The 27,865-nt window shown below is 47.1% G+C and overlaps 1 protein-coding gene across 1 annotated transcript; it reads left to right on the forward strand.

Annotated features, from left to right (window-relative positions):
- The first annotated feature begins 1,316 nt into the window (after window positions 1-1,316).
- On the forward strand, window positions 1,317-26,476 carry SYT5 (synaptotagmin 5). The gene is made up of 10 exons (XM_044447716.1): window positions 1,317-1,355; window positions 11,836-11,863; window positions 13,722-13,880; window positions 16,878-17,059; window positions 21,318-21,437; window positions 21,862-22,029; window positions 22,762-22,929; window positions 23,592-23,709; window positions 24,613-24,746; window positions 26,267-26,476. Exons 1-10 carry the CDS (start codon window positions 1,317-1,319, stop codon window positions 26,474-26,476), a joined length of 1,326 nt encoding a protein of 441 aa, XP_044303651.1.
- The last annotated feature ends 1,389 nt before the right edge of the window (window positions 26,477-27,865 follow it).

Raw genomic sequence — 27,865 nt, forward strand, 5'->3', positions numbered from 1 at the left:
CCCTTCTGGAATGGGATTCCTCGAGAGGGCTCCGCAGGCCTGATTGGAGGGCACAGCAAGCTGAATTCGGCCCATGGGCCAAAGTTTCTGCACCCTTGGTGAAGGCCCATAGGCCTGTCCTGATTGTTGCTCCCCAAAATGAACACAGATGTGGAAACGTTGAGCTGTCGCACAAATGTTTCTATTGTGTTTCAGCTACCATTTCCCTATGGCAGAAAAATCAAGTTATGGAGCCGAGCCGGCTGGAGCCGGGGGTCAGACTAGATGGCCCAGGAGGCCTCTTCTCTCTCACTCTGTTTCTATGTTGGTGTTGTGACAGTGAGTCCTGGCTCATTTGGCTTTAAAAAGAAGTTAGACAAACATCAGTTCATGCCTGCAGGGATCTGGGACTGAGGAACAAACAGGAAGTCTGTGAGTTGGGCTACTCAGAAGCATCTGGTTAGGCAAGATGGCACAAAGGAAGCAGGATTAATTGAGTGAAATTTAGGTGATTAATGGATTATATCTATAATTGATTATATCTGCTATAAATGTGCATTTAAATAAAACTTACACTGCTGAAGAAAAGAGTTCTTTGCATCTTGTTTTCAGAGGGGGCTGCCATGAGGCATAGCAGCCGCATCCTTAAAAGTGGGGTTCCCTCTTGTATGTGTGGGATGGAGACAGAAAGAGAGGCAAAATTTCTCTTCTAAGGTGGCCTCTGCATGTTTCCCCACCATAGTTCCCAGGCTCCCCAGTCCAAGATCATGCAAACTTTTGTTTGACGTGTTGACCCAGTTCATCAGGGCAGCTTGTTTAGACAACACCACATGGTTTTGATCAATTAGAACAAGCCACTCCATAGTAGGATGGGTCTTGAGTGACGGATAAGAAATAGCACCTTATACCACATTTTCCTACGAGCTCAGTGAGCAACTGTCCTTTTGCAATGGGATGCTGGCCTCCTTCCAGCTGTGAGGAGAAGGTCTCTCCCACACAACCGCAAACCCTCCTTTCCATTCTCACCACCCCAGAATACCTAAAAGAACCTGAAGTGAAGGCAGCCCCCATCCAAGTTCCCAGAGGGCCCGAATGTGGTAAGACATCTGCCTCATGAAGGGGTAGGAGAGAAGGAAGAACTAGAGGAAATGCAGAAATTAATAACCCCAGTATTCATAATGTTGTCAGGTTCATTGTCATAATACAGCTATTATGTTCCTTAGGTCGGCAGCTTGTTTAAAAATAGAAACCTTAATGCTCTCTCCCCTGGCTGAAAACATTTGCCTGGGTTTCCTCCTTCCCTGGCTGGTGAGAGGTCATGGCTACCACTGGTCACGATGGCTCCATATCACCTCCTGTCGCACTCCTGTTCTGATGTAGGTTTCCTTGGGTTATCTTTTTGGTCATTGCTGGAACAGAACGCTGGACTTGACGAAACTTTGACCTGATCCAGCCTGACTGTTCTGGTTAAGTTCAGGGAAGCTGTAGTAGAAGACCAAATTATTTCAGGTGGTTAAACAAAAAATGTGTGAATACTTGGGACCAATAGAAAGACAAACTAGCAGGTCTTAGATCAAAGCAAGTCAGAGCTTTCCTTGGAAGCAAAAATGACAAAACTGAGACTGTCATACTTTGGGAAAAGCATGAAAAGGCAAAACTCCCCAGAGAAGACAATCATGCCAGGAAAAGTCAAAGGCAGAAGAAGAAAAGGAAGGCCAAATATGAGATGGATGGGCTCTGGTAGGGAAGCCACAGACTTGAATTTGGAAAAGCTGAGCAGGCGTGGCATGGAGGACATTTTGGAGCGTTTTAATTCCTAGGGCTGCCATAAGTCAGGGATGACATGACTGCACCGAACAACAAAAAGCGAAAAAGGATAGTGAGAATCTCCAAAGTGAGATCTCCAAACCGGGAGAGCAGGCATCGAATGCAGTCCAGTGTAATGTAAGCAAGTGCAAAATAATTCACACTGGGGCAAAAAAAAGATCCCAGCTTCAAATATAAGCTGATGGGATCTGAGCTAATGGTGACTGACCAAAAAGGAGATCTGAGGAATGTGGTGAACAGCTCACAGCTCACTGAAAACTTCAATCTAGAGTGTGGTTGCTGTGAAAAGGCAGATTCCAGATTGGGCATAATTAGGAAAGGGATGGAAAAGAAAACCACCAAAACTATACTGCCATTGCACAAATCTATGACACGACCGTCACAGAACGGCTGTGCCGTTCTGGTTATCCCACCTTAAAAGAAGGATGTTGTAGCACTGGGAAAGTGCTGAAAAGAGCAACTGAAATGATTACTTCCTGGAGCAATTCACCTGTAAGGAAAGGGAATAGTTCTCTCTCTCTCTCTCTCTCTCTCTCTCTCTCTCTCTCTCTCTCTCTCTCAGATGGGATATTTGGGACAGATAGAAGGAAGTGCTTCTTTGCAGAGCGCATAATCAGTTGATTTGCTATCCCAGAATGTAGCAATGACTTTAAAGAAGCAACAAATATATTTGTGGAGAATAAGTTGATTAGTGGCAACTACTAGCCATGATGGCTAAATGCCTTCTTCAGGATCAGTGATAGTAGGCTTCTCTGGATGCCAATTCCTGGATCGTCCAGGTGGGAAGATGAAACAGAATGCTAGGAAAGATGGGCTTTGGTCAGATCCAAGGCTGTTCTTATGTTCCAGCTTGGAAAATTACCTTTGTTGTTGTGCTTGTTTTCCTAGAAACCAGAAATCTACCAACACATTGAATTAAAGTGAGCCCTGGAATGTGTCTTGATACCATAACTGAACCAGGAGATCATGCAAAAAACTAATCCCAAGTAGCCCCAATGGTTTTCATTCCCGCAATATTATTTAGGACTGGAAGATGGTGGTGTCATTTCGTTGCTGCTTCTGTTAAATCACTGGGAGTCAGACATCCTGGGAGATGAACTGCAACTGAGAGATCTACCAGTAGACTGTGATGCACCGTCTCTCAGCCCTGTTTAACACAGTCAGTATCAGAGCTCAGGCACTGAGCCAGAAGACAGGAATCGGGAGGGGTCATATGCCAGCAGTGGAAAATAAACCAGGACTGCTGGTACTGTAGCAACATCCTGGCCTGCTCCAGAAGCCTTTTGTGAACAAAGCCCTTCCAGGACAGAAGGGCAGAGGCTGGCCTGCAGTTGCAAAACATAGAATCGTTTTTGTGTGAGGAATGGCTCATTTGTATATCCACAACCATTAGAGTCTTGGTCTGTGGAAATGTACTTCTGGATTCAACTGAGTGTCTTCGACATGATAGGATAGTAAACAGAGCTGCATTCATTTTTAAATCTGGCAGCCTGCAGTTTCAGGGCCGAAACTGCATAAGGGCAGAACCAACGGTGACAGTTAGACAGGCCAACAAAGCGCTGGTTCATGAGATAAGGGCCTGAAGTCCACAGAAAAGGTGCATAAGCTTTTAAAATTCTTCAGCAGTCTTATCAGGTAATTAGTTTTGAAAGCAGGGAATGAGGACTGAAACAAAGCAGTCCAAAAATTTGGCCAGGTGTTACGGCCAGGAAGGCTGCAGCTTAGGCCCAATCTCAAGATGGAGAATTGCAGCCTCGGTGAATGAGGGAGCGGTAGGTGCTGCAGGTTTCCGATTCTACCTAGGAGTCAGTTTTGGGATAGTGGCACAATGGCTGAGCTCCATTTCTGAAGACAGAAATGCCGGCTGAGACTGCCTCTCGCAGGTAGTTCCTGAGGCAGCAGATTGAAGAAGCTCACTATTGCCTTTATATCAGCAACCCTGGAGGTTAACTTTAGATGGTGCACCAGCAGAAGAAGGCAATGTAAATACTGCCTAGTGGCTGCAGGGGGCAGAAAATTTTGATCTTACTGATGTGACTTTTCCTTCTGTTCAGTATACAGTGGGGAAAACATGGCTGCATCACAGCTGACCCTTCCCCCAGCTTGGGCAAGATTCCCTCAAACTGAACTCCTTCCAGTTTCCCTCCTGGACAGGGCAGGACAGAGCCAATAAAAAGTGTAACGGGGACTGAGAGTAGCATATCCTGAAAAGAGTCCAGAATGAAAGGTCTTGAGGCCTGCATTTGGCCCATTGCGCAGAGGTCGCTTGCCCCTGTTGTAAATCAACAAGATCATCTTCTTTCTTTCTTTTTTAAAGAACAGAAATCCCAGCCTGATGAGAGAAAGCAACTTCTATCAGGGAAGGAAGTGCGCACTCTTGTGCACACACGAAAGTCAGTCCCTGTCTCCCCCTCTCTCTCCTCCTGCCAAAACCATTCCTTCTCCATTGGCTTTCCCCCAAACTGACAGTGTTGTGAAGGATGGCTGAGCAAATTGGATGACAGGAGGGCAGGCTTAGCTGATAGGAAATCTGAGGACAAATTGGAACTAAGCCCCGGGGTTGGGAAGGCATTGCTAGCCCCTTTGAGGAGTGGACTGGCCCTGTGCATTCATTCAGGAGATGGGAGAACGAGAGAGGCGCTACTGGGAGGCATGGATGCATAAATGAGGATCTAGCATCTGTATGTTTTAAAAATCAGCAAATGGGACATTTAATAAATAAAATAGGCAGATGAAGGCAATTAAATTCATTCTTCGTTCAATTTGTGTGTTTTGTTCCGCTGTGCTTTGCATCCTCTCTCCATGAAATACAAGACTGGAGGTGGACCAAGGATCAGAATATTCAAACAGAGGGAAACATCCGAGCAGTTGCCTTAAGCACAGGGGTGGAACAGAGCCAGGGCTAGTGGTGGGGACCTGAGGGGAGAATTTTAATAGCAGGGACACTCACCGTCACCTGCCGCCTCACTCGGAATTCCCGGTTCCCTCTGAGTTTACTTGCAGTCCTCCCAGTAGCTGGGGGAAATACATCTTCTCTCAACAGTAAATATTTTGGTGAAGTGCCCCGCTGTAATGCCAGGTGTTTTCGGATGGGTTAGTTCTAAAAAGGCAATCAAAGGCTGTATCCACGCTCGATCTGATGGAAATAGCTGCCTGCACCACGCTGCAAATTGCGAGCCTTTTTGGATTGCGTTCTAAGTGCTGGGAGCCAGGTTTCCCCCTTCAACCTCTCCAACAACAGAACATTCTTTGGCAAAAGCGGTACATCCAGCAAATCAGTTTGAGTCTCTGAGCATGCACAGAGCGGTTTGTTGAGCCCACCCTAGAAGCTACCTTTGAGAACCCTCCTTTTGAGAACCCCTCTTGGTGGGTCCTTCCAGAGATACGCCAGCCTCCTGGCAAACAGCTACCCATATAATTTCTAAACTTTCGTGGTCGCCCACCAGTCAGTCAACCAGCCAAAGTTGGTGAGATGGTACTTAAATGCTAAAAGGATCAGGTTTATATGAGAGTCATGCCTACACTTGGGAAAGAAGTAGCAGTCAGGAAAGAGGGCAGATTATGGGGAAAGGATTATGTCCATCAGGTGGGCTGGAATTGCCCTGATCTTCTGCACCCCAGAGTGAGAGGGTGGAGGGCTTGGAGATGCATGGAGTGGCTTTCTAAGCGGATTTGGTCCTAGGCTGGAGGGTCGCCCACCTGGGAACTCTCTCTCTCTGGATGCTTCCTTTCCTTTTACTGTGGACAAAAGGTGAGATGTTAATATCTCACCTTCTGCCCATTTTGTGTTACATAAATAATGAAGGGGCTAAGTGGTAACTTAAGGAAGCTATTATTTATTCAGCGTGTGTATTGTAATCTGGCAGAAGCTTTCAGGCTTTGTGCTGTTGTTGTTCTGTGCATTCGTTTCTGGTGCTAAGCCTATGGCACCGAAACAAAAAGCAACACTTGGTTTTGGCAAGTGTTTGGCAAGTATAAACGGCTGATTTATAAGCCATTTTTCCTGTTCTGAGGAAACCACAGACGATCCGTTCATTACTTTGAAACTATGCTTGGTGAAGGACTCTACCGACAGCCCATTCTCTGTACAGCATTCTTGGGTGACAGAGATTGTGTAGTTCGGAGAGGCTGTACAAGTTCCATTTTGAAGCAGCTCTTGGCTGCGTTCCAGTGATGGGTGTGGCCAGTGGCAAAGCCCAAATGCCGTCTTAGGTTCGTTTAAAGCTCTCCCTGCAAGTCTCGAAGCCTTAGGTGAGACACTGCAACTTTAGGGGTTGGGGGGGGGGGACACTTTAAACGCTGGGAAGCTACCCTGTGATCCTCGGCTGGAGGAAAAGGGATGGGGCAGGGTCAGAACCAACGGAGAACCCTGAGCGGTTCTGTTTAGCCGCTGGCCCTGAGCTTCCACACCTCTGGCTTAGGTATCTCGGATTCCACACTGCTCCCAACCCAGCCCTCTTTGTGCATGATTTCCAAGGCAGCACCCGTGGCGGTCTCAAGCAGTCTCCCATCCAGGCACAGACCAGGCTAGGTCCTGTTTAGCTCCAGCAACTTGGCTGTATCATGTGCCTGCTTAAGACGTGAGTCAAGCCTTCTTTACTCACGTGCACAGCCCGAATAAGCGTCTTTTCCATGCTCTTCCACGGAAGGGTGTTAAATCCTGCTTCTAAAGCAATCTGTCAAGCGGGCATACGAACTTGCAAATCCGGACTCTGAGCTGTCAGTGGGGAATGAGTGTGGCAGGCGGTGATGGACTCATGAGCCTGTTTCAGAGGCTGCTCTGGGAGGGGGATGGAAAAGAGCAGAGCGGGCAGAAGGGAGGGCATCCTCCAATACGGCCCACCTGTTTCTTCGTGCCTTTCTCTCTCCACATGCTTTCTCTTCCTTTTCACTACTCTGCCAGACCAAAGTAATATTTAAAGCCAAATTATACCTGTTCAGATACATGGACTGTGAACGGCACCATGCACAAAACTCAGTACAAGCCCACACAATTCAGTCTATTTTTAATATTCGCCCCGGTTTACCTTTCATACTGTGATGAAATAAATCATACCATTTGTATAGTAGAACCTTGTCAAGCCATAGCACTTCTTCTTGAAAACTATATCGAGCTAAATTACAACTCCCATCATCATCATCATCATCATCACCATCATCATTATTATATCCATCAGCATCATCTGCCTGTGTTCCTCCCTTGCACACATCATCCACCGTTTTCATTCTGTGTGTGTTGATTTGTGATTAAGACTGCTATGAAAATAATCATAGGAAGGAATCAATTCTTTAAAGTTTTCCTTTCGACAATATACAGAGTGGGGTGCGGGGCGTCTTCAGAGGAAAGGGGTGGTGAAGTAGCAGCTAGGAGCATGGGATTCCAGGGCTGCTGTCATGTTTCTAGCTGTAGGAAGCAATGGTTGGAGGTTTTTTACAATTATATCCCATGTTTTTTCTTCTTGCAAGGAACCCGGCTTACGTGGTGGTCTTCCTGCCCGTTCTGTCTTCACAATAGCCCTGTGAGGTAGGTTAGGATGAGTCTTAGTGAGTCAGCTAGTGGGCTTCATGGCCAAGTAGGACCAGAGCCCGGATATCCCAAGTCCCAGTCCAACTATCTAACCACTAGGCTATACTGGCTTTCCAGCCCATGGCTGCGTTCTCATGAGAACTCATGGGTCACGACCAGGTCCTTCTAAGCCCTGCAGCAACAGAGAGCCAGGTCACTGTCCTGCCACTCAAACTGGGGTTGGGCTTTCGTGGCTGGGGCCACAGGGAGAAGCGGTGAAACTCTCCATGCCTCCAGTTGTTACCCAAGCTGTGTCCTGCACCCTGATCATGGGCAGGTGGTATAGAAATGTAAAACAATAATAATGATGATAATTCCACCATATGATTTAGTATGCAATGCTAAGCATGTTTGGCATGCTAATGAGGAACGCTGGGAGTCGTAGTCCTTTCCCCCCATCCAAACACACACAGGATTTTGCCCTTAATGGCTTTTTTTGGGTCCTGCGGCAGTTCTGGCCTGTTCGTCGGGAGATAAATGGGCCTGCCTAAGCGAGAGACGTATTCTGTCAGTCTGATTTGCAGAGACGGTGGCCAAGCACTGTGGATAATCCGCAACGGGTGCTCCCGTGGGCTCGCTCGGCCGCTGCACCCAGCTCTTCGGTGCCTTGTTAATTATTTAGAGTGGAGATCATTACCACTCTAAAGGTCCGAGGGGATCTCGAGAGAAGGCCATTTGGAGCGCTTCGCAGAGAGGAGGAGGGGGGCTGGCGAGTTAAGGAGGGCGGGGCCGGCAGCCAGGCTCCGCTGGCCCCCGAAAGGCGTCCGAGTTCAAGCGCGGGTGGGGCTCCTCCAGGCCCGTGGAAGGATCCGGTGCAGGGCAGCGGCCATGCCACGATCGCCTCCCGGGCCGGGCCGGGCCGGGCCGACCTGCGTTACGTGCCGGCCTGCCTCGCGCTCGCAGGAGCGCCCCGGGCGGCCCCCCCGCTCCGGCTTCGCCAGGCTCTTGCTGCCCATGAAGCGCGGCTGCGGCGGGCCGGAGAGCCCGCCGGCTGCGCCCCCTTGGCCCGCCGAGCCCTCGGGCGGCGCGGGCGCCCGCAGCCTGGCAGGGGGCTCCGCGCGAAGGGGAGCCTTCGCGTCCGCGCGTGTCGTGCCCGCGCGCGTGTGTGTGTGCGCGCGCGCGAGATGGGGGGTGGCTGCACTCGGGAAAGGAGAGCCCACTCTGCGGCAGGGAGCCATGCACTGGAAATCTGCACAACTCAAGCTCCCTTAGGTCCAACCCGTGTCTGTCGCGACGGCGAGCTGTTTTCTCTTCCTCTTTTGCAGGGATATTTCCCACACAGCTTCCCATACATGCAAATGTGTGCATTTTTCTCCCACTGCTCAAAGCATATAGTACACTTTTTTTTCAAAAATAGATGCTTTCATGGATATTTTTGAAATGTGTACATTTCTTTAGTTGTTTTTCCACAAAGCACGCTGAAGCGCAGAAATGCACAGATCGGACTATTACATGGAAATGTACAGACCAGCTTTGATTTTAGGTAAATTCTGGTCCAAAATGAACCAAAATTAATTTCTTATACCTCCTTCAATGTTAACTTCAGTCTTCACATGAAGCATGAAGAATCATCGTACTATAGGATGAAGAGGGTCTCCCCCTGTTCCCTCCTCATTCCACATGTAAATTTCACATAAAATGATAATTCTGCAGGGAAATCTTGGCCAACGTGTCCAGAAGACCAGCGACTCAAGGAATGCTTTATATGATTTGCTGTTCGATCCGTGTGCTCATTTTTACCTGATTTCCTCCCCACCACTGTTTTAATCCACCAGATGTATTTGTAAAAACACTGTTGTTGCGTCCCCTTGCTCTGATTCCTCTTTGCTCTGATAAAGGGGCACAATAGGTCATCCTTGTGGTTCATATTTCACAGTTAAATAGAGCTTTGCACGTCGTTTTTGCTCATCTCAATACTCCTGAGGTTCACCAGCTGAAAGGCTCCCCACCACCAAATACCCCGTAGAAATTATTACATTAGGGAAAGCCTGGAACAATTGAATAATAACAATGGAAGAGGACCCATAGGTCATCCAAGGCCATGGCACAAGGTGAGTGCTGGAGGGGTGGAGAATCTCCCCGCACCGCCATGGCCCCTACCAGGAGGAAGTGCCACCACCCCGAGCAGGGAGAGTACAGCCAGGAGGGGTGCCTGAAGCACTGGCCGTCTCTCTCTTGCTATGTGGCTTTTGCAAGGTGTCAGCTGCGCTGCCTGAGAGCCTACGAGAGGAGCTCAGCTGGGGCTTACAGAAACTCAGTCATGCCCCATGAAATCTCATGAGCCGGGGATGGAAAGCCAGTGCAGTGCAGTGCTGAGAATGCTGGATGCCCAGGTTCTGGTCCCCACGGGGTGACTCTGCAGAACCCCTCACAGGGTTGTTGTGAAGATAAAATGGAGAGGATTATGTAGGTCACCTAGGTTCCTGCAGGAAAAGGGTGAGGTAGAACTATAGAAGTGACATTAAATAAAGCAAGCCTGGGTTTCACGAGTCCTTGGCTGGGTGTCATGAGAATCCACAAGCCCTGGCTGGGATCTCGTCACAACCCTGGTGCAGCAGCACCAGTAAGGGCATGGTGGGGGGGGGGGGCAAGGGAGAATGTGGAAAGGGGGGGGTGCACAGCAGTAACATGGTTTCTCCCCACTCCAGGGAGTGAGAGGGGTCGGGCCAGGCCAAAGTCATCTGGTCGAACTCCGTGTTCGCTGCAGGAGGCAGCTACAGCATTCCTGCAGAGGGCAGACCAGCAGACATCCCTCCCGTGAAGCAGAGACTGCTGCCTCCCGGAGCGCACTGTTCCGCTGCCACTGGCTCTCTGCCCTGTGGAGGAAAGAAAGGGCGCGTTGGTTCTAAGCCCGTCCTCTGGTACAATGGAAAACAAGCCAGCTTCATCTGATCGAGAGCTGCTCTTCCTGACATCCAGTTTTCCATATGTACAGAACTGGGGATGGTGGTTGGACAGAGACATAGTTCCTCCTGGGATCATTTCATTTCAGATCCAGGTAGAATAAAGCTTAAGTCAGGGTTGGGAAGCTCAGATTTCATGTGACTGGGATCTGTCTCTCTCTCTCTCTCTCTCTCTCTCTCTCTCTACTAGATACTCAAGATCCACTGACTAGAGAGCCAGGAGCAAAAGCCATACTCTTGGAATTATGGAATTCTGAGCCATGAGCTTGTTCCGAGCACCAGAAATAAGTTGAGCTCACTATTCCCATGCAAAGTCCCTTCCTGATCACACACACAGATTGCCACTAGCTTTCTTCATTTTGGCAATATAATTGGAGGCAGGGGAAAAGTCATCTTGTTAAGCCACTCTTAAGGAAATTAAAATTTGGAAATCTTTACCATCTTTTTTAAATCACCTAGAGACCTGCCATTAGATCCTAATCCACCTTCCCAATACCCCATGGCCTAAACTTGAACATAAGCACAATTCACAGGTACTGATTCTCAAGACTGGCTGAAGACATTTTGCTGCTTGAGGCAAAGCAGCAAAACTCTCCCTCCCACTTTATGTCTGGAGGAAGAGGAAACAACTCCCGCCTCCCCACCTGCCGCTTACCTGCACTTGCCTAATCCCAGAGTCAAGGTCGCCCCCCCCCCCACCATACCCAGGGAGCTGAGGTGGGGCCAGTCTTTGATACATAGGCCAGAAGATACAAAACCATAACGCAAGAATCTTCTGGGGCTGTGCGTGTCTCCCCACCTGGTCTTTTCTGCATTTAGCATGGATCTGCTGAGGCAACCTGGGCTTAACTGTGTTGTGGGGCCCAAGAGGGATGACTGGGGCATCTGCACCTTTTTCCTGAGAAAAAGCACCTTTTTCCTGAGAATCTGCCTCAATGAGACCAACCTTGCTCGTTACAGTCCTTAGTTTGTCATGGACAACCAGGAGAAACTCAGTAATGATGGAGAGTGCTTGGATGCATAAGTCATGTTGCCAAATCAGAGATGGGGGGGGGGAGGGGGGAGAGGACGTATCTGTGCTTTATTGGAATATGATCAGATGCTTAACCTTCTTCCACGGAGGAGATGAAGAGACGCCGTGGCGCCATAACATTGATTTAGGGTGTGTCAGGCCTGGCAGCCTGGAGTCACAGCTGTGTTAGAGGCCCCGCTCTCATAAACAGCAGATGAGCAGCTAAACCTGTTATTCAACTGTGCCACTTCAGTTTCTGCAGGGGGATTTATCTCCATTTTAAAAAAATGCATGTCTACAAAATGAGTATGTCACTATAGGCAAACACCTTGTATCCTGCCACTGCTCTTCCTCCGCCTTTCAAATGGAAGAGGATTCGACATGTGAAACTGTGCAGGCTGAAGCGGAGCTGCCCAGAACCTGACTTACCTTTTATGCACTGCTTGTGAAAATCAGACTAAATAAGACTAAAATCCAGTTATCAGTGGCTACGTGGGCTATAAGGAAGTGAAACAAAGCAGGGACTGAGCAAGCCAGTGGGCAAGTAGGCAAGTAGGCAGAGGAAGTCTGAGTCCAGCTTGGCGAAAACAAATTAGCTCTGTGCGTGTGTTTGACACTTATATATTTCGATGTATCGATGGCTGACACAGATGTGGCATGGGAAATCAGGGATCAGATCTCCCAACAGCCCCTTGTGACCCTTGCACACTTTTAAGATAGTTGTGGAAGGTCCCCATTTTGACGGGACCGGTATTGAACATCCTATGCTCCTATCTAATTTCTCCATCGATCCCCGGACAGCCTGAACCACATGCTTTCCTAAATCACCTACCTTGCATCTGATGTCCCCTCCAAGAACTCATTGACTATTGTCCTCTCCCCTAAATAGGAAATCTCCACTTTCAGGAAGCTCAACTGGTCATTGTTACTCAGGGGGAGCTAGTAGAGCCCAGTAGTTCCACCGCAGCTTCTATGCGTCTCAAACAGGGCCCTACCTCATGATGTACACCAGCTGCACTTCAGAACAAGGGTAAGGAACACAAGGCCCTCTGCATTTCTCCAGAGGGCTGTGGCACATTTCTTGAGCCCCCTTCCCTTAACGACTTAATGTTTGGTGGGCTCCCAGCTTTTCTGCAGTTTTTCCCCCTTTCTACAAGCTGGAAATGCCTCTCACAAGAGTTAGGCATGGGCAGTAGGAGCCACAGCTAAAATATACTGTGTAAATATCCTTACTCCCTGTGCTTTTGCTCTCCTCACCACTGAAATTTCCCCCTTCCAGAGCTTTTCCAAGATTAAATTCAGCACCCTGAGCAGAAAGAAATTCCCGATATCTGCCTTGGAAACTGGGGAAAGTAATTCTATTTTGCTTTGTTTCATTTGTTACATTTCTATGCCGCCCAACAGCTGACACTTTCTGAACAGTTTATAGTGATTAAAAACTTTACGATGCATGATATATATTATTAGAAAATAGTCAGGAAGATCCAGCACTTTTATGGCCTTAGGCTTGTTAGTTATGCATGAGGATTGCAGGGATAATCCAAAAGCAGTGGGCATGAAAAGGTGGATGCTGTGGGAGGAAAAGACTACCTAAGTGAGGGAGTCTAAGAATAGCAACTAGAAAAAGAGGAGAAACGTACTTCCTGCATATGAGCCACCACATCAAGAGTGGGTGGCTTGCAGTCCTTCTGATGTTAGGCCTATGGTTCCCATCAGCACCAGCCACCCTAGACAATGGTGCCGGGAATTCAAGGACAAAATATCTAGACAGCCGTGCATCATCCTTGCCTGTACTATGTGGACCAAAATTTAATTATCCTCCAAAGTTCGCATTGACGTTGCAATGGAGTTCTCTAATCAGACAATGCATTAGGAAAATTGCTTGCAGAACTAATGTGTGCATTGGGCAGGGTTGAGGGGTGGGGAAGCCATACTGAAAAAGGAGAACGAATCTTTATGGATTCTTATTCAACTTGCCTACCTACCCACCCACACATACAAATCTCGAACTTCAGGATGAAGCAGACTGGAGAAACTCTGAGTTCAAGGTGAAGTGCATTTATGAATGGAAGCCTGGGAAACTACAGATTGGCAGATTTCTTCAGCCCCTCGCCCACACTGGCATGCAGTCCCCAAGCACAGCTCCAAAATGAAAAGCAGCATTCAGACCAAGAGAGGTTCAGCACCCCTGAGATAGTTCCATGGGTCAGTTTTGCTCCTTATTGACAATCCTGAACTTAGGTTTCAACAAATCATGATCTGTGGGATTGCTTGTCCTTTGGGTAGTTGCAAACAGCCCCTCCTCATCCTAGTTATCAGAATCAAGGTGTTATGCTTGGTTTATTTGTTTAAAGAACCAGTGCTTTAAAGCTTTGTCTGAAACTGCAGCAGAATCAAAGGAGCTGATCAGTTAGCCCTTTCCCTCCATTTCCAGGTTCCACAATGAATGCAGCACGGAGGTCAGCCAGGGTGGATTCAGAGGTGACAGAGTCCCAGATGGAGCCGTCCGTCAATGCCACTGAGATGCCCTCCAAGGAGAATGTTCTTTCTGACACGAAGGACAAATTCATGAACAAACTGGGAAAGCTGCCAAGTAAGTAGAGTTGGGCTCCAGGCTGTTTCGGATCGCAGCTTTCGGATTGGAGCGTGGGTCCAATTTAAATGGGTTAAAAGGGTGTCAGGCATTATACAAATGATGCCTAGTTTTGTTGAGACAAAAGAGGTAGCATTTCTTGGCACTGAATTAGAATTTGGTTTAAATTTTAACATGATGACCACAGCAGGCTACATTCTGTAATTCCACACAAGCCCAGCACAACCAAACTGCAGAATGTGCTATTGATAGACCATCTCGCCTTCTGATTTAAAAAAAATAAGGAAAAGCCAGTTTCTAGACCTCATGAAGCTCTGCTCATAAAATCTGTAGATCAAATCTCCAAAATAATGAATGTGGTTGAGTCAGTGTTTCAGAAGGGAGAGCTTGAGGACTCAAATACTATCACACTGTAAAAACAATGTAAGTTGCAGCATTTGGCTTTTTGGTGTGGCAGAATTCCAGTTATATTGCAGCAGCTTTGATGGAGATTACACTAGCCCTGATCAGCCCTCCATTCCCCATTTCCCTCTTGGATGTCAATGCAACAGGCCAGATGACCTTAGACTAATCAGTGGACTCTGGGATTTACACTTCACAGAGGAATTTGTCAGGCAGACTGCAGTGGAATGATGTGGCTCTGGAGAAAGAAGCTGGTGTTTAGAGACAACGGTGGAAATTGGAGATGGAACATGGTTTCACTCTCATATGGACCAGAGACACAGAAGTGAAAGGGGATGTAAAGGCTTTTGTCTATCGCTTCCTGAGAATGGAGGGCTTTGAGGGCTCTTAGGAGAATTTAGGGACACAGTAAAACAGAAGCAAAAGGACAGTGATGGGATCTTAGGAGAGTGTTGCCCTGCAATCTTGGTTGCTTTTACCAGTGGCGAGGGCCCACTGAACTCAGTGCAATTTAGGTGTGGGCAAGAGGACAGTGCTACAAAAAGGACCAAAAGTGAGAGCAGTATACTTAGGATCAGGCAAAATATCGCAAAGGAAACAGCCTATTTTCAAGTTCACTGGAAAACATCTTCGAACTAGCATTAAACAAAAGTATAAATACAAAACTGGAGAGTGGGAGGTAGAAAGGAAGTTACTAGAGAGAAGCCCAGCAGTTTTAAGATGGAATGGACTGCACAGCATCCTCACAGATTTGGGTTAAGGGGGACAGACCTTAGTGCAAAACAAAATCTCAGAGTGTAGCAAAGAAAGCAGTGGGTACCACCCACTGCCTTTGAAAAGCTAAAAGTCAGCAGTTACTTGGATCTGCCTCTAGAGTTCACAGGAACACAGGGTTCCCTTGTAAAGCAGAGAGCAAAAGCTAAGAAAAATATGACAACTGGCAAGGCTGGAAGTTAATTTTAGCTGGTGCACCAAGCATAGTGTCAACAGAAGCCAAATGTGTTTATGCTATGTAGTAACTGAAGGACACCTTCCCCTCACAGGTAAAGTCCAATTGGTATGTCATGATTATCTATTTTATTTATTGGATTTATTTGAAAGCTGCCCATTAGCATCATGATCTCTGGGTGGCCGTTAGGATAAAAATACCAATATTAACATTGAATAAAAAGATACAATTAAAGTATCACAACAAATAAACAAGAAAAAAATCAGAATGAGCATAGCCAGTTTCTCCAAATTCTGTGACACAATTACCTGATCAAACTATGGGTATGTATATAAAATCATACATGGGGGGAAAGAGCAGGCATCAAGGTACACAGAAGGGGCCAAGAAGCAAGTTTGGTTTTGGGGAAGCTCTTTGGTTCATGGGCCAGTGGAAAGACAGGCGAGGTCAAAGGCAAAAGAAGGGAGGATGAGAACTCAACTTTGCCAGGCCCTTTAAGCCTAAAGCTCTGACTGCTAGTCATTCATACTTAGAGAAATGAATTCCAACTTTTTAAAACAGGGAAAAAACTGCACAAAAGCTAAGAAACTACTGGGGTGTGGGATGGGGAACCAGTGGAAGGCAAAGTCTTCTTAGGAATGCTGAAAAGCCAGAAAGGGATCCCGAGGAAAAATGGATTTAGCACCTGAGTCCAAGGCAGCCTATTCCTGTACTAGGGGAATGCGCCTGAAAAGCATTTGTATATTGAAGGGATGGCATACAAAAAGCATATGCAGATACTTGTCTTGATGAAAACGTGCGCTTTTCCTAAAAAGCAAGCTGATGTAGACACGGGAAAGAAAGATTTTATGCTCTTGATAAAATACAAACGGTAAAGGAAGTTATGCAGGCAGTTCCCCCTTACCTAGTGCCCGGCATCACCCCATCTGCAGGCAAGGAACCGTGCCCCCCTCCTCTCGCACACCGGGAAGACTTTGACCTAACGACTGCATTCAGACAGCATGAAAATCCATCCTCGGGCTGAGCATGGGTTGTCGCTGATGCATCCACCGTTGCTGAAACATCAGTGCTCATGTTGTCCAAACCCAGCTGTGCTAACAAGTCATGGGTTATTGAGGAGAGAGAATGGTTTGTTGCCAGGTTGTGAACTGTGGGTTGTTCACCATGGTTTGTTATCTTGACTGAGTTCTTGAGACAACATAATAACCCATGGTTCAGAAACAGCCCACACTCAAACCTTATGAAACCCCTGCGTATGGGTTATTGGGTTGTCTGAACCCAATTGCTATCTCCCAGGCCTTACAATAATCTACATCTGTATGTCATCATACTGTAAAAAATCCTATATTTAAATCTTAAGGATTTCTGCCTACACTTTGGAGGTATCTGCAGATCCCTTGTTTAAATCTCTACTCAGACAACAGTTTGTGGGTCCCTTACGTGAGCCGCCATGTCATCTTCAGCTCCCCCTCGGCAATAAGGAGATGACGATAACACAGATCTACTCCAAGGGTTGTTGTTAAGACTGCTGAGCCACTGTGATCTGAAGGAGTTAGGGGGAAAGTATTACATAAACATGAGACGGTGTGGCAGCGGGTGTTGCCCTGCCCAGAATCAGCCCCGGTCTCTGTTCTGCTCCACTCCAGTACCGCCCTGGGCACTGGCCACCGTTCTCATCGTGGCTGGCCTCCTGCTTCTTTGCTGCTGCTTCTGCGCCTGCAAAAAATGCTGCGGCAGGAAGAAGAAAGGGAAGAAAGGCAAAGACAAAATGAGCGCACAGATCAACATGAAGGAGGTGAAGGAACTAGGCAAGAGCTACATCGATAAGGTGAGTGGCGGGCAGCTTCCCCAGGTGGCACTGTGCAGGGAGATGCCCTTCCGGGAAGGGTCCCAGAACCGCATGAATGCAGGGCTGTTGCTGAAGGCACAGCCCATGCCTCGGCTTGCCTTTGGCCCACATGTTTTGATGGTCTCTGTGGCTGGCCAGGTCTTGTGCATTCCATGACTCCATGCCTTCCCCATCCCCTGCTTGGCCACACACCACACTCCAGGACCACGGTGACTGGCACAGGAGCTCCTCCCCAGCTGTGAGCCGGGAAGGGGAGGGTGATAGATAGGAAAGGAGCAGTACATATGCTCTAGACCCCACATTTCAAGCCAGAAGGATCATCTGGTGGGTGATGTGGTGGACTTCTGTTTGGGACTCCAGAGAACTGCTTCCAGTTAGAGCAGAGCATGGGTTATGTGGATGTGACAGCCCATCCAACAGGCCTAAGGGCCATAAAATAAGATGCGCACACAGAGATATCTGAGGAGGGGCTCCATGTACAGAAGCTTCTGTGCACATGTTAGAAGTCTCCAAGGCACGATGCAAGCACTGAAATGCCAGATTTTAAGGGAGAACCTAAAAGCAGTAGGCATTGTGGAAACTCATGGAATGGAAAGAACCAATGGGATATGGCCATATCTGGACATTAACGTTATAGGGAGGTCAGGCAAGGACATCCTGGAGAAGATACTGCTCTGCATATGAAAGAGAGCATAGCGTCCACCAGACCAGACAATCTAAAATGGGCAGACTCCGCTACAGAAGCAGTGTGGGTGGCAATATGAGGCTCCAGATGTAGCATGATCAGTCCTATCATACAACATCAGCTGAAACAAGCAGACCAACTGAGTAGCATCTGGCATTCCCACACTGTCTAGCCCACAAGCAGCAGGATCCTCCCTGAGGGTGGAGCTAATACTGTTTGGCTGGGAAATGAAGAAGGGGATATAATTTGGCATTAATTTCTTGGCATGAGCAGTAATTTCCCTAATTAGCTGGCATCCTCACTTGACTGTGATTGATGTATTTTGCTAACAGTCTCTGCAATATTCCTTTTGTATGACAAAGGCAGCCTGGCTGGCCCGCTTTAACACAATAAAAACTGTAGTTGGGAGCCTGGTGTCTTGATCTGCTCAGAAGAAGAAAGGAAATAGTGAAAGAGCGGCTTGACTGGGGCAAGTGCTGAAGAGAAGTGGGACCCATCCCTTTACCCAGCCTCACCTCTGACTTCTGATCAGAGGTCACTGGTGCTGTGCAGAAGGAGGTACTTTTCCCATACTGCTCTTCTTTTCTTAAATCCACCCACCCCATGGATGGAGGATCCCCCGCCCCCATTTTCTATAGTGCCCAGAATCCAAGTCTATCTGGACCATGTATGATAATTCATAAAACATAGCATCAAATGATAGATGAAGGCTTTGGAACCCATAAGAGAACCAGCCCAAGAAAATGAGAACAGGGAATGAAAGATTCCTTATCCAGCAATGGATGTCCACATATCGCCTCTCTGTTTGGTATCCACACGCATGTCTCCAGTATCTGGAAGGGCCTGTTCTTCAATGGGAAGATTCACCACCACTTTCAAATAGAACCGAATCCTAAACAACAAGCAAATATCCTCAATCAACAAAAGACTGAAGAATGACCAATCAATGTTATGTATTCACCTATTTATTTCTATCCTGCGCAATAGCTGGAGCTCCCTGGGCAGGATGGAACAATTCATTAAAAGAAAATATAAAATCATAAATGACTATAAAGCATTGTGCAATGTACTAGAGATTTAAAACCTAATTTCAGATAAATTATTTTATGTGTATTTTATTATGTTGTGAGCCGCCCCGAGGCTATGGCAAGGGGCGGCATAGAAATGTTTTAATAATATATTAATATAATAAATAAATAAATAAATAAATAAATAACTGATCCTACTGAGGCAGGTTCACACTCCTGCACCTGTTCATCAGCTGATGTACTCTTGCTACCTGCCATGCAGAACTCTTAAATGCCCCAGGATACAGGGCAGTCTTGATTTGGTGTCAGACTAGAACTGCGATCCTGATTATCTGCAATGCAGAAAAAATACAGACAGGGGCCTCTCTAGAGAGGAGGACAGAGGGGGCTAGGGACCCTGCTGAACTTGGTGAGCCCCATCCCTGGATGATAAGAAAACAAGAAAGAAGAGGAGCCAAGCCAAGTGCTACTGTGTGGGCACACTGAAAACGGGACTGAAACGTAGCTCCAGCCCTCGTATTGAGCAGGGAGAAGCTGCCGCCTCAGGTAGCAAGTGCAGGAAATGGCAGCAGTGCTGAAGCTTGGAGGGAAGAGAGCTGTGGGCCCCGTGCCCCCTAAGCTAGTTTGCTGCCTCCAGTTGCAGCAAAAGATGCTGTCGCTGCCAGTGCTGAAGAAAGATCCATCTGCCGGAGTCGGAAGGGGCACTGCCTTGTTCTCCACCTCAGCCAACAAAGTGTCTTGGGCTGGTTGGTCCTGCTGCAGAGGCCAAGCACTGAATGGCGAATTCCCTGCTGCATCCACCTTTCTACAGTCTTTTCTACGGTGTCTTTTCAGCTGGGAGAGGTTTTATTCTTGATATTGGACACCCTGGAGTCCTCACCACTACTTCAAAAACATTTTAGGGCCCCTGCCCCACCAAAGAAGTCTTGCAACAGTTTGGGTGTATGAATTATACCAAGAAAAAGGCAGGGAGAAAAAAGTCAATTCTGTTTCCCCCTGATTTTATTTAATTAAATTTAAAACATTTATATCCCGTCCTTTCCGATGAACAACTGATGTCCGTGTTCTATCAGAATCAGAGAAGCTCTCAGCAACTCCTTGAAAGTCAAAGTTATTGTCATGAGATCCCAAGAAAATAAGAGCCCTGCTGGATCCGACTGAAAGCCTTCCTAGTTCAACATCGTGTTCCCAGTATGGCCAACCGGGTGCAAGTGGGATAGCAGTGCAATGGCACCCTCCTGCCCATGTGCCACACACAGCCATCCTGATTAGTCATCATGGACAGCCTTCTCAAAGGATCAAAGGAGCTGCAAGGAGCTGCATTTCCCACTCCACTGGCCACTGGATGCGACCTGTGGAAGACCAGGATGTACACACGGTGCTGGGGTGACACTGCCGTCCTGGCCTTTCCCCAGTGGCGTAGTGGGGCCAGGGCTCACAGGGATGCTGCCCCAGCGCGTTTGGAAGCCCCATGCCGCTGACCTCCCCTGCTGCCACCCTCCCCACCTCATGCGGAATCCCCTGTTCCCTCTCAGTGCAGCTGCACTTCTCCTAGTGGCTGAGGAAAGAGTACTTTTCCCAGCAAAAATAGGTGGGTCTCTGTTTGAATACAACACCTTTAGTGGTGCAGAGGGAGGAGATGATCTTGAGTGGCAGTTAAAACCCATGAGCCTTCCAAAAGGCCTCTTTCTGGTTGAGATAAAACTGGCAGAGCTGGTTTGTTGACACGGAGCAACTCAGCTGCCGGCCTTTGTGGGCTGTGTTTTGGGGGCCATGCCGAACACAGGCGTGCCAAAATTTGCCGTACACCACCGGTTCTAAACACCATAAGCGCATCCTCCTCCGAGGCCCAGCTTTGTCCGCAAGGTCTGTTCCTGCCTGCAGCATGAGGTGAGCTGTCTGCGGGTTTGCACAGGTCTCCCGAGCCCTTGCGCTGGCCTTGTGGGCATTCACACAGGTCTTGGGAGAACTCTGATGGCTGCTGCCGCCTCCTCCAGCTGTAAACGATGAGGGAGCAGAGTGTGGGCAAGTGCTCCAGGGAGCCTGGCCAGCTTCTCTCTCGCTGTGGCCAATGCCAAGACTGGAGCGGAGCGCGGTGGCCACAGCAGGCCTCCCTGGGCAGGTGGGGAGGGCAGGGACGTGGCACAAGTCCTGTCGCTCTGTTGCCCGATGCGGATGCTTTGCCCTGCTTTGTGGCTGATCCGGCCCTGTCTAATTGGGTCTTCTGCACATGCAGGAGAAGAGCAGAAAAGGGCAGTTTGGGAGTTTTCGGATTTTGGGATGGCAAATGACACAGACATAGCTACAGGTTCTGTCCCTTCATAATACCTGATCAACCTGTATTTTCAAAACCTGATCGACCCATGCATGTGTGAAGAAGGTGAAACAGGGAGCAGATTATACTGTGCTGCATACATCACTTTTCTGTCTTTGATCTTAATGGTTTCCCCACTGGCTACTATGGCCCTCCTTCCTTCCTTCCTTCCTTCCTTCCTTCCTTCCTTCCTTCCTTCCTTCCTTTCAGGTGCAGCCTGAGGTAGAAGATTTAGACCCATCGCTGTTGCAGGAGGCCAAAGAGGAGAAGCCCCATGAGAAGCTGGGGAAACTCCGGTACTCACTGGACTATGACTTCCAGAGCATGCAGGTAGGGATGCTGGATGTTTGTCCCATCTCACTTCATCCATTCAGCTTTCCCAACCCCTCTACTTGAGAGCATTGGAGGGCCCATGTACTACCAGTCAAAACTCATGGTGCCACTGTTCCATTTTTTTGTCCTGTGAGGGATTTCACTGGTAAGAAAGATTAATGAAAGAAGCTGTAGGAAAACATGGGAGGACTACAAGTGGAAAACAACAGCGTCCCAGTGCCACCTCCACTGCTCCCAGTATAAAATTCCATGATGAGGTAGGGTGATTGCAGTGTAATTGCCTCGTCTGAAAGGTTGGAAAGCTGCTGCTACTCTGAAGTAGAAAGAACAAGACTTCCTGGACTGGATGAGCTGAAAGTCTGATTTAGCACACGGCAGTTTCCTATGTTCTGAATATTTTCTTCTTAAACCAATTTCCCAGCTGGTGGTGGGCATCATACAAGCTGCTGACCTCCCAGCGCTGGATATTGGGGGCACCTCCGACCCGTACGTCAAAGTCTTCCTGCTTCCCGAGAAGAAGAAGAAATATGAGACCAAAGTCCATCGCAAGACCCTCAACCCCACATTCAACGAATCATTCACCTTCAAAGTAAGTTCCTCCCCTTTCACCTCAGCCAGTGGTCCAGAAATGTCTCACACGCTGGGCCAGCCCTGCCGTTAGGGAGAGGAAGGCACCTGCCCCTGGCTGCAGAAGCTGGAGGGCACAGCCCCCTGGCTATCCCTTCTGAGCCCCCCAGCGATTCCCTCTTGTAGCAGGACAGCAGAGTGTGCCCCATGGCTTCTCTTGCACCTCCTAAACACACCTACACCATCCTGTCAATTGTGTTGACGTAAAAAGCCAATGCTCAGTCCCATGCAGAATTTATTGATTTTATTTATTTATTTAAGGTTTTTATAACCCATTTGACTAGCCACATTGGTTCTCAGAACGGTTTACCAATAGAAGTGAGGGGGCTCCATTTTGCGCTTTACCCCAGGCAGTAAAATGCCTTGAGGGAAGGCCTTGACCACACATTTCTTCCTCATCCACCCAAGCATCTTCCTGTGTAGCTTCAGTCTCTCTCCATCCTTTATGGATCTGCATCTCACACGCCTAGGAAGAGCACGAGTGCTGCATGCAGAACGTCCCAGATCCAATGTCTGCCTTCTCCAGGTAGGGCTGGAAAAATGGCCAGAAATCCAGGAAAACTGCTGCCAGTCAGTGCTGACTGTGCTGGATGGATGGACCAAGGGCATGACTCAGGATAAGACAGCGTCTGCTGCTCCTTTTCCCCTCCTGTCAATCATGTTGACAACCATCCCTATTGTGTTGGACACTTAGGTTCCCTACTCAGAACTGGGAGGCAAGAGCCTCGTCATGGCCGTCTACGACTTTGACCGCTTCTCAAAGCACGATGCCATTGGAGAAATCCGTATCCCAATGAACACTGTGGACCTGGCCCATGTGATCGAGGAGTGGCGAGACCTGCAGTCGGCCGAGAAGGAAGAGGTAGGGACCAAACTGGCTGGGCCACAGGAATAATCCAATTTGAACTTCACATAGGGAACCCTTGAAATAGGACCACAGCCATGTAGGGGAACAGCTTCTCAGTGACCTAACCGCAAGAGTGGGAGACTGTTGCATGAGTCCTGACCACTGAAACAGTATTTCTCAGAGGTGCGGAGTGGCAATTCTGTGTGAATTGTGTGTACAGGAGGACACCGCAGCAGGGATGTTGCAACCTTTCATTCCAAGGGCTATTTCAGAAAAGCTCTTGTGGGGCCGCATTCCCCTGGTGGGTGTGGCAGAGGGTAAATGGGGTGAAGACAAAAAATGTCGGCATATTTTACCTTAAAGCCCCTACTGCCAGTAACTAACCCTTGGGAGAAGCATTCCAGCCTTTAAGAATGTAGGGGAAAGGGCACAAAAGCCAGGAAATCACCAAGAATTTGAGATCTGAGTAAAACGGAGTAGGACCAGGAGGAGGAAGCATGGTCTTCTGGGAAACCCTAGAATGCTAGACTGGGCCCCTAGATGGGATGTAGTTGGCCTCAGACCCGGGTTTCTGCACCCCTCCTTTAGCACATGTGCTTTCTTTTTTTCTGAAAGTGTGGAGCACCACTCGAAACATCTATCCCAACTCTGAATTAGCCCTGCTTTTCTTCCTGCAGCATGAAAAGCTGGGAGACATCTGCTTTTCACTCCGTTATGTTCCTACGGCAGGAAAGTTGACTGTTATTGTACTAGAAGCCAAAAACCTGAAAAAGATGGATGTGGGAGGCCTTTCAGGTACAAATTCAGTGTCATGGTAAAGTACAGATTAAGATGCATTAGATATGTGGAACTTTTTACATAAGGCATGTATAGTGTGCTTGTGATTCCTTAATCAAGGTTGTTTGTGGGGTGTATAGCTGATGTGATCATCCAGTTTCACTTCTGCCTTTTCAGAAAGTTTTCGCATGTTTTCTTAGAATAGGGAAAATAAGCTATTAAATTACAACAGGGAAAACAATATTCTTTCTCTTGGTGTATTTGTGTTAGTCTGCTATAGCACAGCTCCACCTAGAGGTTGTATAGCAGAACTACAGGAAAGGAAGCATTCTTTGTGTAGAGGTTGGAGCTGGATGCTACCATGAAAGCAAAAGTAAATACAGCAATTGACTGTACAGTAAATGCCTCCTGTAGAAAAGCTTGTAGCATGCAGCTGACTTCTCTCTTTTTTAATTCTTGGGTAAGCATATGGGCTCAGGTTGGGGCAGGCTTTTGTGGGAGGTTTGTGTGTTTGTTTGGGTCCCTGCAAGTAGACAGGGCGATTCAGAAAACAAATGAAGTGGGGAGGTTTAAACCTGCCCTACTTGTACACAGTGGTCCTGATTTGGACCACTTGCTTGTGAATAACACAGAAAGAAAGGATCAGGTAATATACAGCTGCCATGAAAGGGAGAAAGGGATGGGAACATTAAAATATGCATTCCCTGAGGTGTGTGTGTGTACGTAGGAGTGATGGAATAAAACAGGATAAGGAAGTAGGAAAGATGAGACACTGGAATAGGGCAAAGGGAAGAGGCGGGAAGTTGGGAATGTGGAACAACCATAACACATTCTGTGGTATAATGGAATCCCTATGATTCTCCTTTCTCTCTCAGTCTCTCTCTTTTTCTCTCTGTCTCCGTGTTCTACCTCCTATTCCAGATCCATATGTTAAAATCCACCTCATGCAGGGAGGGAAACGTATCAAAAAGAAGAAAACAACTATCAAGAAAAATACACTGAATCCCTACTACAATGAGTCCTTCAGTTTTGAGGTGCCTTTCGAACAAATCCAGGTAGGCTGTTCTGCCCTCCTGTTTTACTCCATAGTAGCCAATTTTGAGTCAGAGGTGTGACGCTCAGCCCTTATTATTTCCACAAATATTTCTACTCTGCCCAAACAAGGCATTGCTCATTCAGAACACTTTGCTGTAAACACAGATTTTGCAAAGGAAATTACTCAGCTGTTCCTCTGAGTGGGATGTGGTCTCCTGCAACAGCAGGGGGTTGGACTCAATGGCCTTCATGGCCCCTTCCAACTCTACTATTCTATGATTCTTCTGCATGTTGCTTTCTATATCAGCTTGAATCAAACTTGTACATATTAGGTAGATGGGTTTGCGGTTCCCCATGTATTGAGCTGTTTTTCCATTTGTATTTAAGATTCAAAGGGCACACTAGTTTGCTATGAAATCTGGTGCTGAGCTAAAGTTGAGCAATCTACCCAGAATCAACAGTAAAAGCAGTGTCTTATTTCATGCTTGGAGTTTTCCTGCACTCACACATCCGTAAAGGTGCATGGCAAGGGAATGCTGGGAATTGGAAAACTTTTTTCCATCTCAACAGGCACAGGATTATGCCCCGACACATTTTAAAAGCTTCCATTGCTGCTAAAAGGGTTTGTTTTCTTCTAATCTAATTGCAATAAGATGGGACATGGAGGGTGCTGCTAGGGAGGAGAGGAGAACAGTATAAAATGACAAATCCTCCCTCCTTTTCACAGATTACATTTTGAAAAACTCTTACCGTGTCCCAAACACTTATCTGCAAATATTTTCCCTCCCAAAGAGGAGATTCATTCCATCCCTAATAAACTCCCACGACAAGGGAGCAACTCCACAGTCCTGGTCTGGTGCACAGAAGTGTAGGGTCCCATTTCCCCTGCCAAGCCCTGGGCTGGAGGTTGCTCAAGGTTTATGAGGAGGCAGGGAGGGCAAATGGAACACCAGGCCTTGTTCTCTCCAGTCACAGATCAGAGATAACAAGGGGATTTGAGGAGAGAACCTGTTGAAGCTCCAATAAGCAACGAAGCTTTGCTTGTCCTTTGGCCTCCCCATAGTCTTTGCTAGTTCTGGATTGTGAGCCAGTCTTTCCTAGATAATCAAGGTCTCCCATAATTGCAACCCTTTGAAAGGCTCCACGACTTGAGGGATGAGGAGGATCAAGTTTCATTGAAGCCAAGTGTGTCCCGCCACTTAGGTTCTTAAACTTTGCCCGGCTTCTTTCTGATAATAAGAATCATTTGGTGGCACATGTGGACCTGGGAATGCAAGTCACCGCTGAGCAAAGGGGGAGAGGATGCAGAATCCAGCAGAGAAGTGATGCGAGAGAAAGCCTATATTTCTTCCTTCCCCCACCTGTCATCTGCTCCCCAAAAGCAAAGAGCAAACATACATTTGGAATTCAAGCTGGAGAGAGAGAGGAATAGAAGGGAAAGGCTGTAGCAGGGACGTGTGGGGTTGGAGGTAGTTTAAAGGCACATGTCCCGCCTATCACTTTTCTGCTGCCAATGACCATGCCTCTTCTTCTTTTCCAGAAAGTCCAGGTTGTGCTGACGGTCCTGGATTATGACAAACTGGGCAAAAATGAAGCCATTGGGAAGATCTTTGTGGGGTGCAATGCCACCGGCTCGGAGCTCCGCCACTGGTCTGACATGCTGGCCAACCCCCGGAGACCCATCGCCCAGTGGCATACTCTGCAACCTGAAGAAGAAGTAGATGCAGCTGTGGGCATAAAGACCTCTTGATGGGATTTCCTGTTGGCCGAATTATCCGGCAACAGTTTCGCCTCCCGTCCAGAGCAAATGGGAGTGTGTGGGTGAGGCGCCCCTTCAAATAGCGTGTGTGTGGTGGGTGGAGATCGCCTGCGGGCCTGTCTCTTCTCTCAGAGCCATTTCCTGTTGCAAAAACAAAACAAAACAAAAACACATCTCCAAGAGAAAAAAAAATCCTCTTTTTTATCCACTGTGTGAAAAAGGAAGGAAGCTTACCCAACAGCTGGAAATAAGTGAGAGATTTACTATAGGTTTACTATGAGGCTTACAATACAACTAGTAAAGGTTTATATATTTAGGTTGCACCCTTATGGGCAGACAGGCTGACTTTTAAACAAAAACAGTCTTTAAATTAGTGGATACTATATTGCCATGCCACATTTGGGAAACAGGCCTAAAATAAACTTATGGTTTATCCTTTTTTAAACCTGTATTATACTATAGGTTCATCTCTAGTTTCTTGAAAAGGCGCTGTTTCATACACATTTTGGATACCACACTATTGTTCAGTGTTTGAAACTAAACTTCATATGGAAATCTGTTGTGAACAACGTACACAAGTCTGTTTCAAATGGGTTCACTAAAGAGTTGTAACAAACTCAGTACCCTGATTATGTAGACTATACAACTTTGGAGACTGTATTATAATACAACTTTCAGCAACCAGATCTTTAGTGAAAACAGCAGAAATACTTTCAAACCTAGTTTGAAAATAAGTTTTCAACAACTTGATAATGGCTATAGGGTTTCAGTCTCTACCCATTTACCTGGAAATAAGCTTCAAGGGCGTTTACTTCTGAGTAAACATGTCTAGGATTGTGCTGTAAAATAGCTTTACAGTTTTCGGTCATTGTCTTATGAAATACTTTAAATTTCAGCCTCCTTAGCACCTGAAACTGTCTAAAACAGGACTGAATCAGGATAAGATTACAAAAGATTGTTGTATGCAGGCTTTATATCTAAAACTCTAGTAAATGTGTTGTAGTCTAGCCTAATAGTGGCAAAATGATCATTTAGTTTTCTGTCATATAAAAACTAGCCATCTTCTGCAGAATTACTTTGGAGATAATTAGCATATGTTTGAAACAGGAACCATTCTCTCATTCCCACCTCAATTACCACAGTTCTCTGGATTTTAATTTTAGAACCTAGTAGAGTGTTAAGCATCAGCCAGTGTATAAAGCTATTTGTATATAGTTTATCCTACTTTATATCAACTTAATGTGGAGTTTTATAACAGTTTTGGCATAACCATCAATCAGTTTTACAGTAAATGCTTTACAAAATATTTATGAAATGTGTGATATGGGTATTATAGAAATTTTGCTATAAGCTTTATGTAGACAGGTTAAATACATCTTT

The sequence above is a fragment of the Varanus komodoensis genome, unplaced genomic scaffold (assembly GCF_004798865.1).
Source record: "Varanus komodoensis strain SLA01 unplaced genomic scaffold, ASM479886v1 scaffold53, whole genome shotgun sequence".
Classification (NCBI taxonomy): domain Eukaryota; kingdom Metazoa; phylum Chordata; class Lepidosauria; order Squamata; family Varanidae; genus Varanus; species Varanus komodoensis.

What these genes read in the sequence shown, in the direction of transcription:
- SYT5 (XM_044447716.1), top strand. Translation starts at nt 1,317, where the DNA reads ATGGCTCCATATCACCTCCTGTCGCACTCCTGTTCTGAT. An exon ending in ATGACTTCCAGAGCATGCAG is followed by an intron (nt 21,438 to 21,861) that starts GTAGGGATGCTG and finishes CCAATTTCCCAG; the next exon opens with CTGGTGGTGGGCATCATACA. An exon ending in TGCCTTTCGAACAAATCCAG is followed by an intron (nt 24,747 to 26,266) that starts GTAGGCTGTTCT and finishes CTTCTTTTCCAG; the next exon opens with AAAGTCCAGGTTGTGCTGAC.